Here is a 12,781-nt window from a genome sequence, read left to right as displayed (position 1 = left end):
ATAGACACACAAAGAACAGAGCTGTACCTGTCACAGAAGGCATCTTCAGAAACAAGTGATATTAGAAATTAAAAAGGCTTCCTAATGACCATTTCTACTTCAGGAGAGCTGTGTTAATCACGGCTTTAATCCATTTAAACCAGCCTTGGGATGCTCCTGACGCCCATGCTGCAGGATTCCCATTGCACAGGATGCTACTGTTAGTCAATACGCTCAGCAGCACGCTCAACTGAACAGCAGCATAAATGTCACTGCACTCAGGTGATGAAGTGAAGGCTGAAGCTCACCTGGCCACGGGGCTGATATGGCAACTTTGTGCATATTGCCCCTAAAATCTGTACTATTTCACGTATGGCCACTTACTGTAAGGCGCCTGATTTATTATCTATTGGCATTCTCAGATAAAAGATGTTCCTTGTACCTGGAAATTCCTCTGAAGTAGCAGAGATTTCTGTGAGACTATCATTATCCACCTGCCACAGAGAGACACGTTCTGATGGTGCAGCCATTAAGCTGTTGCTTTTTGCTATTTGAGAGCTTTGATGTGACAACTTAAACTCTCCTTGAACGCCTTCTCGCATCCAACATCACCTCGCACAGCCTGCAGAGGATAAGGCAGCACCCTTTGTAGTGATGCAGCTGAACTCGCAGGTGTCATTTCATGCATTAATTAAAAAGGAATATAGCTCATAGTTAGAAAACAAAGGATACTGCTTAGCTAAGGGCTTCTCTACAAGCCTTTGTTACTTTGCCGTTGTTTAATGCTTTGGGTTTTCTATACCGTTTGTCTTTTTGTATTTCACAGTGCAAACAACGATGTCAAAGAGCCAATTCCAGTTTACTTAGATGCCTCTTTAGCTCAGGCTGTTTTCGTTTCACCTCAAATCCAATCAGTCATTTGCATTTTCTCCTGCAGCGGTAGACTAGCAGATAGCCAAATTAAACAGCATTTTAAAAGCAACGGGGATTTCAGGAGAGGGGGGAGAAGCACAGCAGCATTTGCTAAGCTGGCAAAATGCCATTTGTCTTCTTTGACCTTCACTCTTTATAACCTCTCTGTTAAATAAAGATCCAAACCTTACGATGTTCAGTTCCACCAGCACTACACAAAGAGCTCACGAGTTCTTTTCCACAACCAGCCTCAAACATATTCACACGGACGGGTCAGTAAAAGAAGTTGAAGCAAATGGAATATAGATGCAGCTGAAACAACCAGAGACCATAACTATCCCATAGCCCCAGGTATAGGAACCAGACTGCCCCAAGCACACACCTTCTCACAGGGTGCCTGGATGCACGTGCCCTATCCAAATGGTTGTCCCACAGGTACATCCCCCCAGAACCAGCTTCCAAGCAGCTGCACTTCATATCAATTCCAGCATCCCCAACTTCCTAACATCCCGGGCCTAATTTCAAAAATGCATTTAACACACATCCCCGCAGTATAAATAATGAGATTTAAGCCTAAAGAGCCTCTCCAGGGACTCTGAAAAGATACAGAAAGTTACCCAGCTGATGTTTATTACACGTTTCCCTATTGGCCACGTTTCTGTCATCAGAGAATTGCACTTCTAAACACTGATGGGCTACAACTGCTCTGAAGAAATCCATGCAAGGTAAATGTTTGCTCTACTCGTTTAATAGCCGCTGGACTCCTCTACAGAAAAAGCTCTCTAAATTAATTCTCAACAGCCTTTTTGCCAAGTGAGATTTCAACTGCCATCGCTGCAGTCTCCTCCTCTCTGAAACAAGAAAAGAAACCTGTATTTATTTTAATTCTTGTTCTTTTTGCAAAGGTTGGTTAATTTACTCCGAGTCCCAGGTTATTTACCGTGAGATCAAAGAGATCTCCTCCGCTTCAGCTCTCCGTATTTGGTGCCATGTCTGTCAAAATGTAATCAAAGGAGATTACTCAGCTTCAGATGACATCTCTGCTTTTCCTAGAGGCAGAAAATTCATGGTTTCTAGGAAGCCGTGAGTAAATGAAGAGAGACAAGTAGATTTGGGCTAGAAGAGAATTCCAGCTTCCGACAAAATCTCCTTTTCAGCAAAATCCAAAGCAGTGCTTGGCACATCCAGCCCATCGCTTCTATTCAAGAGGTGCTGCTTACATCTGTGTCTGCATCACCCCCTCCATAGACACCAAACAAACTGCTGCTTGGGGAGAGAATAACAGCAGTGAGTAATTCACATAGAAGCCCAATTTTCCAAGAATAACCATTCACTGGGGCTCATATATTGAGAACATGGGCACCTGCACACACCTGCACACACCTGATGGCACCAGGCTCAGCTTGTGACCTCCTACCATCATCACAGGGCAGGCTCCCTGCTGGGGGGCTATTCTGGCTCCTGCACCTCACCTCATCAGGCTCATTCATTGCTCAGATTTCTACCCTATTACAGATGGATTCCCTGGGATACACGGAGGTAAAAATCATTCCCTGCTGTGGCAGTTCATGATGTTTGCTTTGCACTGCATGAAGAAAAGACACCTACACCAGAGAAGACACACATCCAACAATGAATTCCCAAGCCAGTCTCTTAAAAACACTCACCAGCTCCACATATAATCAAGCTCTACAATTATTCTAATTTGCACAATTAAGAGTTGAACAAACACTGTAAATGTAAATGAAAAACCCCAGGCACAGGCTGCTGCTGCTACCGGAACATTTTAAAATCCCAAATACACAACGATCTCTGTAACAACGCAACAGCAGAGCAACCTACAGAAACCCAGTTAGCAACAAACGAAAACCCTCAAATAAAAAGCCATCCCACGTCCACACACAGCTGCTGTCACAGAGCCAAAAGCCAAGGCAGAAATCCTGGGCAGGCTGAGGAATGGGCTTAGGAGCGAGTCTGCCCAGTGGCTGGCACACTCCTCTCATCACCTCACTCCCAATGGACAAAGTTCTTGACGTTTCCAAGTAGCCATCTCACGCTGGAAATGGGACACGAATGTAACAACAAAACCCAAAAGCTCTCTGCCTGCTTGTAGGCATCTACAAGAACGCTTTCTGCTCAGTTATCTTTCCCATCAAGCAAGAGGTTTCTCCTACTCACCGCTCCATGGCTTTGTCTGCACTAGCATCTTCCTCACCAGGCTTGCCATACCAGAATTTTTACCCGTTGTTGTCTAAACCTGCTCTGAATCAAACTGGATGGAAGAGCTTTAAAAACCCTCCAGCATCCAGCCCCTATGTCTGCCCGCGCCGGTCCTGCTGCTGCTTCTGCGGAGGCTGCACAGGCTCTGGATGGAGGAGGCTGCAAACTCCCTGCACACACACACACACACACACACGTGTGTGCACACGCACAGGAAGCTTGGAACTGAATCAGTGCTAAATGTACCGACTTCCTTCTTCATGCTCCAGTATCTCTGGTGTAAACAAGCGGTTCATGTTAGCCAAGCGAAGCTGAAAAGTCCGGCAGGGAAGGACAAAAGCAGGGAGTGGCCCCGGCTAGAAGTAACTATTTTAAATACACAAACATCTTCCCGTCAGATTAAGCCTTACTTTTACATTAGGCAAATTCTGAAGCCATTGTCATGATAGGATAGCTCAAGACAAACAGGAGACACTGCTTCCTCCTTGGGAGAGCCTCCTCATTTCCAGCACTAGGCACCTTGTAAGCTGAGCAGCGGTAGGAAAGACTTCATATCAGTCCTGAAGGCAAAGAGAGAAAGGCAGATAGATGCCAAAACGAGCCCCCAGGAAAGCACCACAGTCTCCAACCCATCACGGGGCAGGGATACTGAGCCTGGGTCCACATAAGAGCTGGTGGCTGGAACTCCAGTCCTGACCCCAAACCAGCCATCGGCAGCCACCAGCTTCCAGCAGCGATGGCAGATGGCAGCAGGAGCATGCAGGGACGAGGCAGAAGGCAAAGCCATCCTCTCTGATGTTTAAAAGAAGCCTGCTTGTGCTTGGAGAGATGTCCCTGCTCACCCGCACAGCTCCAGGCTCCTTCAGCCTATAACTGGCTTGCAATGCTGTTTAACCTGCAGCAGCTTCTGCCTCTCGGCACACAGCACCACCACACAGCACCCACTGCTTTTGCACAGAGGAGCAAAACCACTGCACCAACTCTCCATCAACTATCTTCGTGGGTAACACTAATGAAATAATGCCTGACAGCGATCTGATTTCTCAGACAAAATGATACAATGGCCAGCAAGGGGCTGAACAAAAAGAAAGCTGATGGCTTGGCAGTTCTTTGCTCCAAAATGATAAAAAAAAAAACCCAGCTTTTCTGAAAGAGTCGCCACCTCATGTCTTTTCAGAGAGCTGTGTGCTATTTTTATTTCCCTATTTGAGAACACTGGAATAAAAAGCTTTCTTCTGCTAAAGCTGGAACACTGAATATCTGTGACTATTCAACACACGTCCCTCTTATTGTCCTGAAAGGCTGCTTGCTAAAAGGTCCTACAGACCACCTCTTCCCATTCTTTCTTTCATGGCAAACTTAATTCTCAAATCACGCCATGCATGTAAAGTAAAACTAAATCACTGCTATTCCCAAAGGCACAGAACGCAGGATTGAAGAAGCAGGGTCAGAAAAGACAGGCTCTTTCCTGTGTGTCATTTCTGTGGGTCCTGTGGTCAACCTCCACCTCTAACATTTGGATTCAAAACCAATTAATTATCTCCAACGATGAAACGAGAGCCCATATTTGGGCTCGGAGCTCCTACCACAACAATGCAGATCTATATCATGCAAGAGGGCAGTGCCTGGTTCCACAGCCCTGTGCACACCTCAGGACCTTGTAGGACCTTCTCTGACCTCCTGGGCAGCCCTTGAGGAGGTCCAGCTGCTCACCTTGTGTCCAGCAATAACACTGTGCAGGGAAAGCAGCACTTGGCATTAAGAAATCCATACAACAGCCTGTCCTCGTTTGGAAATGAGATCTGTACAGAAGAAAATGAGAGGTTTGCGGAGTCTAGTACAGCTCACTGCCTTAATACAAGTGTTTATGTGCACATCTACAAAAACACATCCGGAATTTCATTGTTCAGATATAATGATAATGCTGGGACAGCACTACACACAAATCACCCTTGCAGATGCATCAGCCAAAGGAGGCTTCACATGAACGCCCTCACCCCTGCCAAGTGCTGAAACAACTACCACACAAATATTAACAGGGATTCCTTGGCAGGGTGATGCTGCTACCAGAGGAAATCTCAGGAGACACCACAAGATTCTACGAAGACTGGCAGCATCCTACAGAGCGATCACTTTGGGTACCCAGGCAGCCCGTGCTCCTCAGCCTGGTTCTGAAGGTGCAATAGCCATAACAAGCCCCAGGACAAGACAGCCTGGGAGCAGGGGGAAGCAGACAATGCTGCTTCCAGCAGCTGTGCTCTGAGAAGTCAAATTCCTTCTCGTCTTCATACAGGGAAAAATACAACAGCTGCTCCTCTGCTTCTGACACACCATAAAGAAAAGAGAAACGGTCTTGGATGGGGTATTCAGCTGAGGTCACATTAAAAGGAACTGTCTGGCTGCTTGACCCCTTGGAGAAGTTTTTGGGATCAGCTAACACCATAATGTGCTCAGATGGGGAGAACAAAGAGCAGCATGCAGGACTCAGGTCAGCAAAACTGTTTTCAGCTTCTTTCAGTGTCACAGACTTCACCTGGCACACACCAAATCTATCTGCATGTTCTGCACTTTGGTGATGAGGGCTGATTACAGTTCCTCACTAGCTCCAGAAATGCAAGGAGCCGTGCTCCCTCTCAATCTCAGCCTGCCCAGGTTCGTGGCTCTGCTGGCATCTACCTCTTTTTGCACTTGCTAAGTTTAGGATCTCATATCTACAGCTCTGAACCAAGCAACCAGGAGGGCGTTGTGATTTCAGGTCGTGTTTGAACTGAGGATCCACAAGCACCTCCAATGCTCCCAGCTTCACCAAAAGGAAGGACATCCTCTCCCCAGCCCTGAATACTCCTCCTTCCATGTGCTCTTTAAAAAAAAGCTGACATCCAGTACGCTGACCCAATGTTTTCCACACGTTTGCCTTCTGATAAGCACACAAATGCTTTCTGCTGGGCATTTTCCCTGTTAACCTTCCTGAACAGAAACAGAAGAAAACAGAACCTAATGCAGTAGGTAATGGTACTAAATATAAGCAGTGAGTCGAGTCACTTTGTTTCTCAGGCACTCAGCTGAACGGGTCACTTTAAAAGTCCACATCTACTGTCCTTATGCAGATCCCAAAAGCGCTGACCACTTCTCATTTCAGAAGCAAAATGCACTCTTGAAATCAGAATGATTACTGAAAACCTCATCACGGGTGGCCAACTGATAGGCACTGCATTACTGCTGGTGTAAGCAAGGAGCAAGCAGGTACAGAAAGCACGCTGGACATCCAGGAGATGGCTGCAGGTCCTTTGGGATGGCTCTCATGGTGGCAATGAAGCTCTTGGTGGGTTGGTCTTTCATTGCCTCAGGTGGCTGCATTACAGGGTGTGGGACAGGCTGCTCCCCAACACAGCAACAGGAAAAGCCCAGAGAGTTCAGCCATCCCTGAAAGAACAGTGGCACAGTGACAAGGAGCCAGCAGGAGCTGCTTCCTGAGACACAGAGCGTGGTGGGAGGCTGCTTTTGAAACTGAGAAACACACACTTTTCAAAAAAGAAGGGATTAAATATCTCACAGATGGGTCAATGGAGGAGATCAATGATGTGGTAATAGTTTTGATCGTTCTCAAAGTATTTACATAGCTTGTATTCAAAGGCTTAAAAAAAAAAAAAAAGATGAAAGACTTGCTGGATTATTAAAGAAATGTATTCACATTCACATCTTCATTTCTAAAGTTTACCTCTACAGATACACACCGATTTCCCACCTTCCACACCTGCAAAATGCGTCCAGCCTGGAAAAACTCATCTAACTCTAAACTTGATATGGTAACATGACATGATAACACTTTATGAGACATCTGTAGGTAATAAGGTCCTGGCACTGCTGCCCAGAGCTGTGTGTGCTCCATCCCTGGAGGTGTCCCAGGCCATGGATGGGCCCTGAGCAGCCTCAGCTGGGAGGCAGCCAGCCCATGGCAGGAGGGTCTGGGGGGCTTTGGGGTCCCTTCTGACCCATCCATGCTGTGATTCTGTAGGAAGAGAGGGACCACATACAGCTCCAGAGATGCACTGATAAGACAGCAAGTTGTATTCAAAACTGTATCCTCAAAGAGGTCAAAACCAAACATCGCTATTAACTTACAACAAGACAAGGAAAGTACTGCAATAAAGTTGCCAAAACAAAACAAAACAACCCAATGCAAACAAATAACAAATAGAGGTCAGGAAGCAGAGGCCAGATCCTCTGCTAGAGGGAAGCAGAAGTCAAGTACAGTGCGTGCAGAGGAGGGGATAACACATCTGTCCTTAGGGAAGGGATCTGCAGGGCCATCCCAGCAGCTACAAGTTGTCTGCTGATGGATAAGCAAAAATTTCCCCCTAGAATATAAGCTTCACTGTGCTGGAGATGAGAAACACTTGGCACAACGTCCATGATGAGCACATCTTGGCTGGAGTTAACCCAGTATCTTGAAGAGGACCAAACACAAAGTCTGTAAAGAAGGGTAAGTTTTTCTATTCCACTATAAGTAAGAACTTGCAGATTCTCTCCCACTCTGCTCTCTGTCCTGCGAGACAATTTCCTACACAAACACACAAGGAAAGGCAATGCTCAAGATTGCTTTGGAGTTGTAATTTGAGATGCACACGTTTTAAAAAAAGACAAGAAGCTAAATTCAGAAGATGGGAAATCTGAACCGTGAGGAAACGTCTTTGAAAAACGCACAAATTATGTCATTGCCAGTAAAGGGGAAAGCCTTTGTGGCTGACAGACGGCCCTGACTGCCAGCCTGGCAGACCTCAGCTGCAAGGAGTTCTCAGCAGCCTAATTGCCTCCGTTAGCTGCCGAGTGAATAACCCAAAATCCGGGCAAACAGGAAATTTAGTGGAGACGGAATGAGAAACAGCCCCTGGTTCACTGCGCAGGCTGAGGTGCTTTTCAGTAAAATGAACAATAAAGAGATTACAGCTCCTTAAACAAGCCACACTTTCAAAAGCAAGGGAGGAAAGAAGGGAAAGGGGAAGTCAGCAAGAGAGAGGAGGGGGAAATTAAAACGCTACGATTTCTACAACATATTAAAAAACATGGAGAGAGTGGAAGAAACACACACCCAGATCCTGTCTTTCCACTCTCCCAGTCCTCATGCAGAATCCTGCAGTCCCTAGCCCAAGGTAGACAGGTGTACATAAGCTGGAAAAGGGACGTGACATCTCTCCTTTTAAAAACAACTTCAGATTCTCCTTGCTGTAACTCCGTACAAGGCCACACGCTCTTGCAGTTGGCAGACAGCTGCCACAAAACCCATACTTAATCCCTAAACTTGAGCACATTTGCAATGAAAACAGAAGAGTTCAGAACCACATCAGTACCTTGTAATTTGCTCTCCGAAATAAGCCCTGAAACCAAAGGTAACCCATGTGCAAAAGGATTTATTTTTCCTCAGGAAACCTCAAACGAGCATTTCAGTCCCATGTCATCATGCACATCAAAACTATCAGTTTTGAGAAATCAGGGATTTTTAGACTGGCTGTGTGAAAGTCTCACTGCATGGCTTTGGGAAGTAATTGTCCTTTAGTGAAATAGAAAAGCAGTTGGTTTCAAATGTTTTGGACAATTTGTCCTAATGTGCTTTGCCCTGAGCAAGCACATGCACACCCCTGCCACAGTGCAGTCTTTTGGAATAGGTGGGAAGAGAAAAGCTGCAAGACACCGCAGCCCAAAGTAAATCCCACCTTCCCATAAGCTTCCAGCTCTGTTACTAAATGAAAGGCAGGGAATTTCCCCTTTTTCTGCACTTCAGTGACTACCCAGCAAGAAGAAACCAATGCCACCCACATTCCTCTCTTTCTTCCTCTTCAGAAGTTTGTCTGGAAACAAGAAGTTTGTCAAAAGCAAGAAGCAGGGGCAGCGCTGCTGAAAGAGCTGCTCCTTCTCCAGAAGGAATGAGGAATAACTTCATGCACAAGCACCAACTTACCTGCTTGGAAGCAGAGCTGACGGCTGCTAACCGCTTTCTTGTGACTGTGAGTGGCTGCAAAACTTCAGGATGTAGCCCAGCAGCACACACAAGCTGCCAAGGTTTTCCTAGAGGGGTTAAGAATCCTAGAAGGATTCTAGAGAATTATTAAGGTTGGAAAAGACCACTCGACATCACTGTGCCCACCGTGTGATGGAATGCAACCAATACACAGCCAACAGTTCACTTACTAAGAGGAGCCTTCCCCATAAGGGCAAAACCTTTCTGGGATGCCATTTTCATTAAAGGTGAAAGGCACTTTGAGCCCCAAAGCATGATTTCAAATACGAAATCACCAGCACCGCATCAATAACCTGCTAAGAATTAGTTACACAAAAGCATTTTGCACAAAAAGGCTGCATTAAGGGAGGTAGGGCAGGGTGAGTGCAAAACACAAACCCCCTCAAGCACGTATTTCCCTAAATGAAGTGCAAATCTGGAAGGAGAGTGGGTGACAACAATTGCTGTCATCATGGCAGACACAAGAGAAAGCTTTGCCTTCTACAGACAGTTGCTGGAAACCTTTCCTGTCCCCCAACAGACTGAAAAAGAGCACAGGTAGAGGACAACTGAGAGAACATCACTGCCAAAAGAATATTTATTTTGATAGGAAATGAACAAGATGGCACGGGGCAGCTGTAAGGAAAGGAAGCCTACAGACAAAAGGGACAGGATGAGATACACCATGAGCCACGCAAGAAGGAAATGAGAGAGGAGGAAGAATAAAGCTAGTGTGGCTGTTCTGGGGGTGGGGGAAGAGGCGAAACATAGGAATTGCAACAAACGAAGTGCATGGAACTGATTCATTCCTATGGAAACCCGAAGGGACACGATGGTACAGGTATTTTTCACCTCAGTTAACAAGCATGCGTCCTCAGGCTAGGAGGTGTCAGGCACATTTTTCCAGAGGCTTGAGGAAATATTTATACTGGAATTAAAAATAAAAGGGAATGTTAAGTTAATCTGCCATGCAATCTGAATCCTCGCATATAAATAGCGGCGATGGAGACAATGTGAAGTTGCAGGATTAGTGAGGCCTCTGCAATGCAGTTAGCAACAGCTGAGGGGTAAAGTTGGAAAAACACCAACAGGCTTAAGAATGCCAAATTAAGTTTGCTTGCACAGTTGTTGCTAATAAAAATATGAAGCCTTCCTCTCCGTCTGCCTCCTCCTCTGGAATAGCAAGCTGGCAACGCAGCCGAAATCCCAGAAAAATCCCAGTGCTGCTGAATGGCAGCACTGAAATCCCAGAAAAATCTTGCTTCCCGCAGTGTCAACCCTTCCTGCTCTCTCTGCAGCCAGCTGAGCAGCTGGGATGAATGCAATCCCCATTGCAGCTCCCTGCACAGCCCTGTACTGAGCTCTGCAGCAGATTCCATCCAGGATGCTGCAGGAGCAGTCGCATTCTTCCCATGCTGTAGGCAGCAGCACAGGTGGGACACATTGGCTAAATGTGCCATTTCAAGCCATGATGGGAGCAGAAAATACTTTCCCAACTTCTCACAGATAAACAGAACTTGCCAGAATGTATTATAATGTGTGTTGGGAGCTACAAATCACCTTCTACACTTTGCACCTCAGAGCAGGCGTGCAGCAGCGACGTGTGCCTGGCTTCAGAGATGGCTCTGGCAGCTCTGTAATTACAGCACTGAGCCAATGTGATGACAGTTGGCCCAAATGCAGCCACCCCAGGGGCCACAGCTCCATCAGTGGTGTTTTCAGTGCAAACGTGGCTGGGGAGGGAACTGCAACTGCAGAAGGAAAGAGTACAGCAGTGAGAAAAGCAGCAGTGAGACATCACCTCCTTATGGAATAATGAATGGTGCTGTTAAAAATAAAAAGTACATTGCAAAGAACTTCATTTCACTCTGGCCACATTTAGAAGCCTAGCAGCTAAGACTCATTTGCCTTGCTACAGCAGATTAACAATAAAAATTCTCAGCTGGCATTGAAATCAATGGATTTCCTCGCTGTTAGTGAAGTAAAAATCACAGTGCTGCAATTTGTAGTGATGTTACTGCAGTGGAAATGATTCCGATTCCAGAAGGCTGGAAGCTCCTGGCATGGCAGGGAGGTGCTGGGATCACTGAGACACCCTGAGAGCCCCAGCAAAGTCAGCCCACAGCCCGAAAGCCATCCTTCAGAGGCACACGTTCTCAGCCATTTTCTTGGGTAAATGACACTGTAAACCAATTTTAGCTGCTCGGGTCAAGCTTATACAAATTAGCCACAAAAGCTATTTGCATGTTTTCTACAACTTCAGATTAATTTGACTTTATCTTAGTCCCACACTGTGATTCTGGAGAACTGAACATAGTTGGGAAAATATCTGACTTTTTCAAAGAATATTAGTGCCTGCTTTTTATGGGTAGATGGTATGTAGATATTGTCAAATTCATGCACGGCCAGCATTCCTCCTTAAATCCCCTACAACTCAACACACCGATCCTACTTGCAGCCTGGACACATTCTGGGTTGCTCTGCTTTTCTAACTGCTCAGAAGAAAGGAAATACCTCTCCATTACTCACCTCTACCCCTTACAACAGGAAGAAAAAAAAGAAAAAAAAACCAGCAATCAGGAGCTCCTACATCTATATTACAGGTAATACAGTGCTCAGGGAAAGCTGCAGAAAAGGAGGCAGATGTACACGGCACCAAAAAGTCAAAGAGTAAGTGTGAGGAAGGCTGCCCAGTTCCTTGGAAAGACTGCCACGTTATTACACTCTGTTCGAGGCAAAAGCTTCAGCACTCCTGAGGATGAGCAAAAGGAAAAAGAGATAAAGAAATAAATATGAGGCAAACAGTCCTCAAGACCAGCTTACTCACAAAGAAACCCTGGTAAAAAAGACATGCAGTGTTGCCTGCTATCTCCTTTCATAGGAAACATAGAATGGTTTGGGTTGGAAAGGACCTTTAAGACCATCTAGTTCCAACCCCCTGCTATAGGAATCAATCCAATCACAGCAGGTTGCTCACAGCCCCATCCAGCCCCACCTTGAACACCTCCAAGGAGGGGGCATCTATGAACCTTGCATGCCTCTTTCCTTTACTGCCTTACCTATATCTCATATACAAAGAAAACTGCACCCAGCTTGGATGATCACAGCCACAGGCAAGAAGTCAGCAACTTGCAGCACACTGGGGCAGGAGGGACTGCACAGACTGCAGTCCCTTTGTTACCGGGGCTGAAGGATATCAAATATTTATCTCATTTGACCAGCACATGTTGCTCTGGCATGCTTACAGCTTGCACTGTCACAGCTTTCCATCTGAGGCAGAGAGAGAGTTTTTAAATTGCAATTTTACATTTCCAAAGGAGACCGAAAGATCAAATGTTGGTCCGCAGCAGTAGAAATGCAAACAGCCTGAAAGGATCACTGACAAGATGTTAGCTCTTGCATTTTTATCATCAGGTTCACAGTGAAATAAGATACTTGAATTATTAAATCTCTCTCTTTTTTTTTTTTTCCTCACATCGATATCATTCTATCAGATTTGCTCTAGAAGAAAACAGAGATAGGATGGAAAGGGAACATAAGAATGCATCTGAAAGAATAGCTATGGGAGGAGTAACACCAGGCTGCACCGAATCATAGCATCACTAAAGTTGGAAAAGACCTCTAAGATCATCTAGTCCAACCTAACCCATCCCCTCTGTGCCCACTAACCCGTGT

General features: G+C 45.8%; 1 protein-coding gene across 6 annotated transcripts in view; it reads right to left on the bottom strand.

Annotated features, from left to right (window-relative positions):
• Positions 1–12,781, bottom strand: part of RASAL2 (RAS protein activator like 2) — a 149,504-nt gene that overhangs the window by 116,969 nt on the left and 19,754 nt on the right. Inside the window, exon 1 of one of the 6 annotated variants that reach the window (XM_090145989.1) lies at positions 3,070–3,367. The exons of the other annotated variants lie outside the window; for them this stretch is intronic. Coding sequence (XP_090002115.1) covers positions 3,070–3,118 — 49 coding nt within the window. The 5' untranslated portion in view covers positions 3,119–3,367. Of the gene's footprint in view, positions 1–3,069; positions 3,368–12,781 lie in introns of those variants that run through there. 6 annotated transcript variants of the gene reach the window in all.

Source organism: Phasianus colchicus, chromosome 9 (assembly GCF_987193195.1).
Source record: "Phasianus colchicus chromosome 9, bPhaCol1.hap1.1, whole genome shotgun sequence".
NCBI lineage: Eukaryota > Metazoa > Chordata > Aves > Galliformes > Phasianidae > Phasianus > Phasianus colchicus.
The sequence above is the reverse complement of the archived record's forward strand: the minus strand, read 5'-3'. Positions and strand labels throughout refer to the sequence as shown.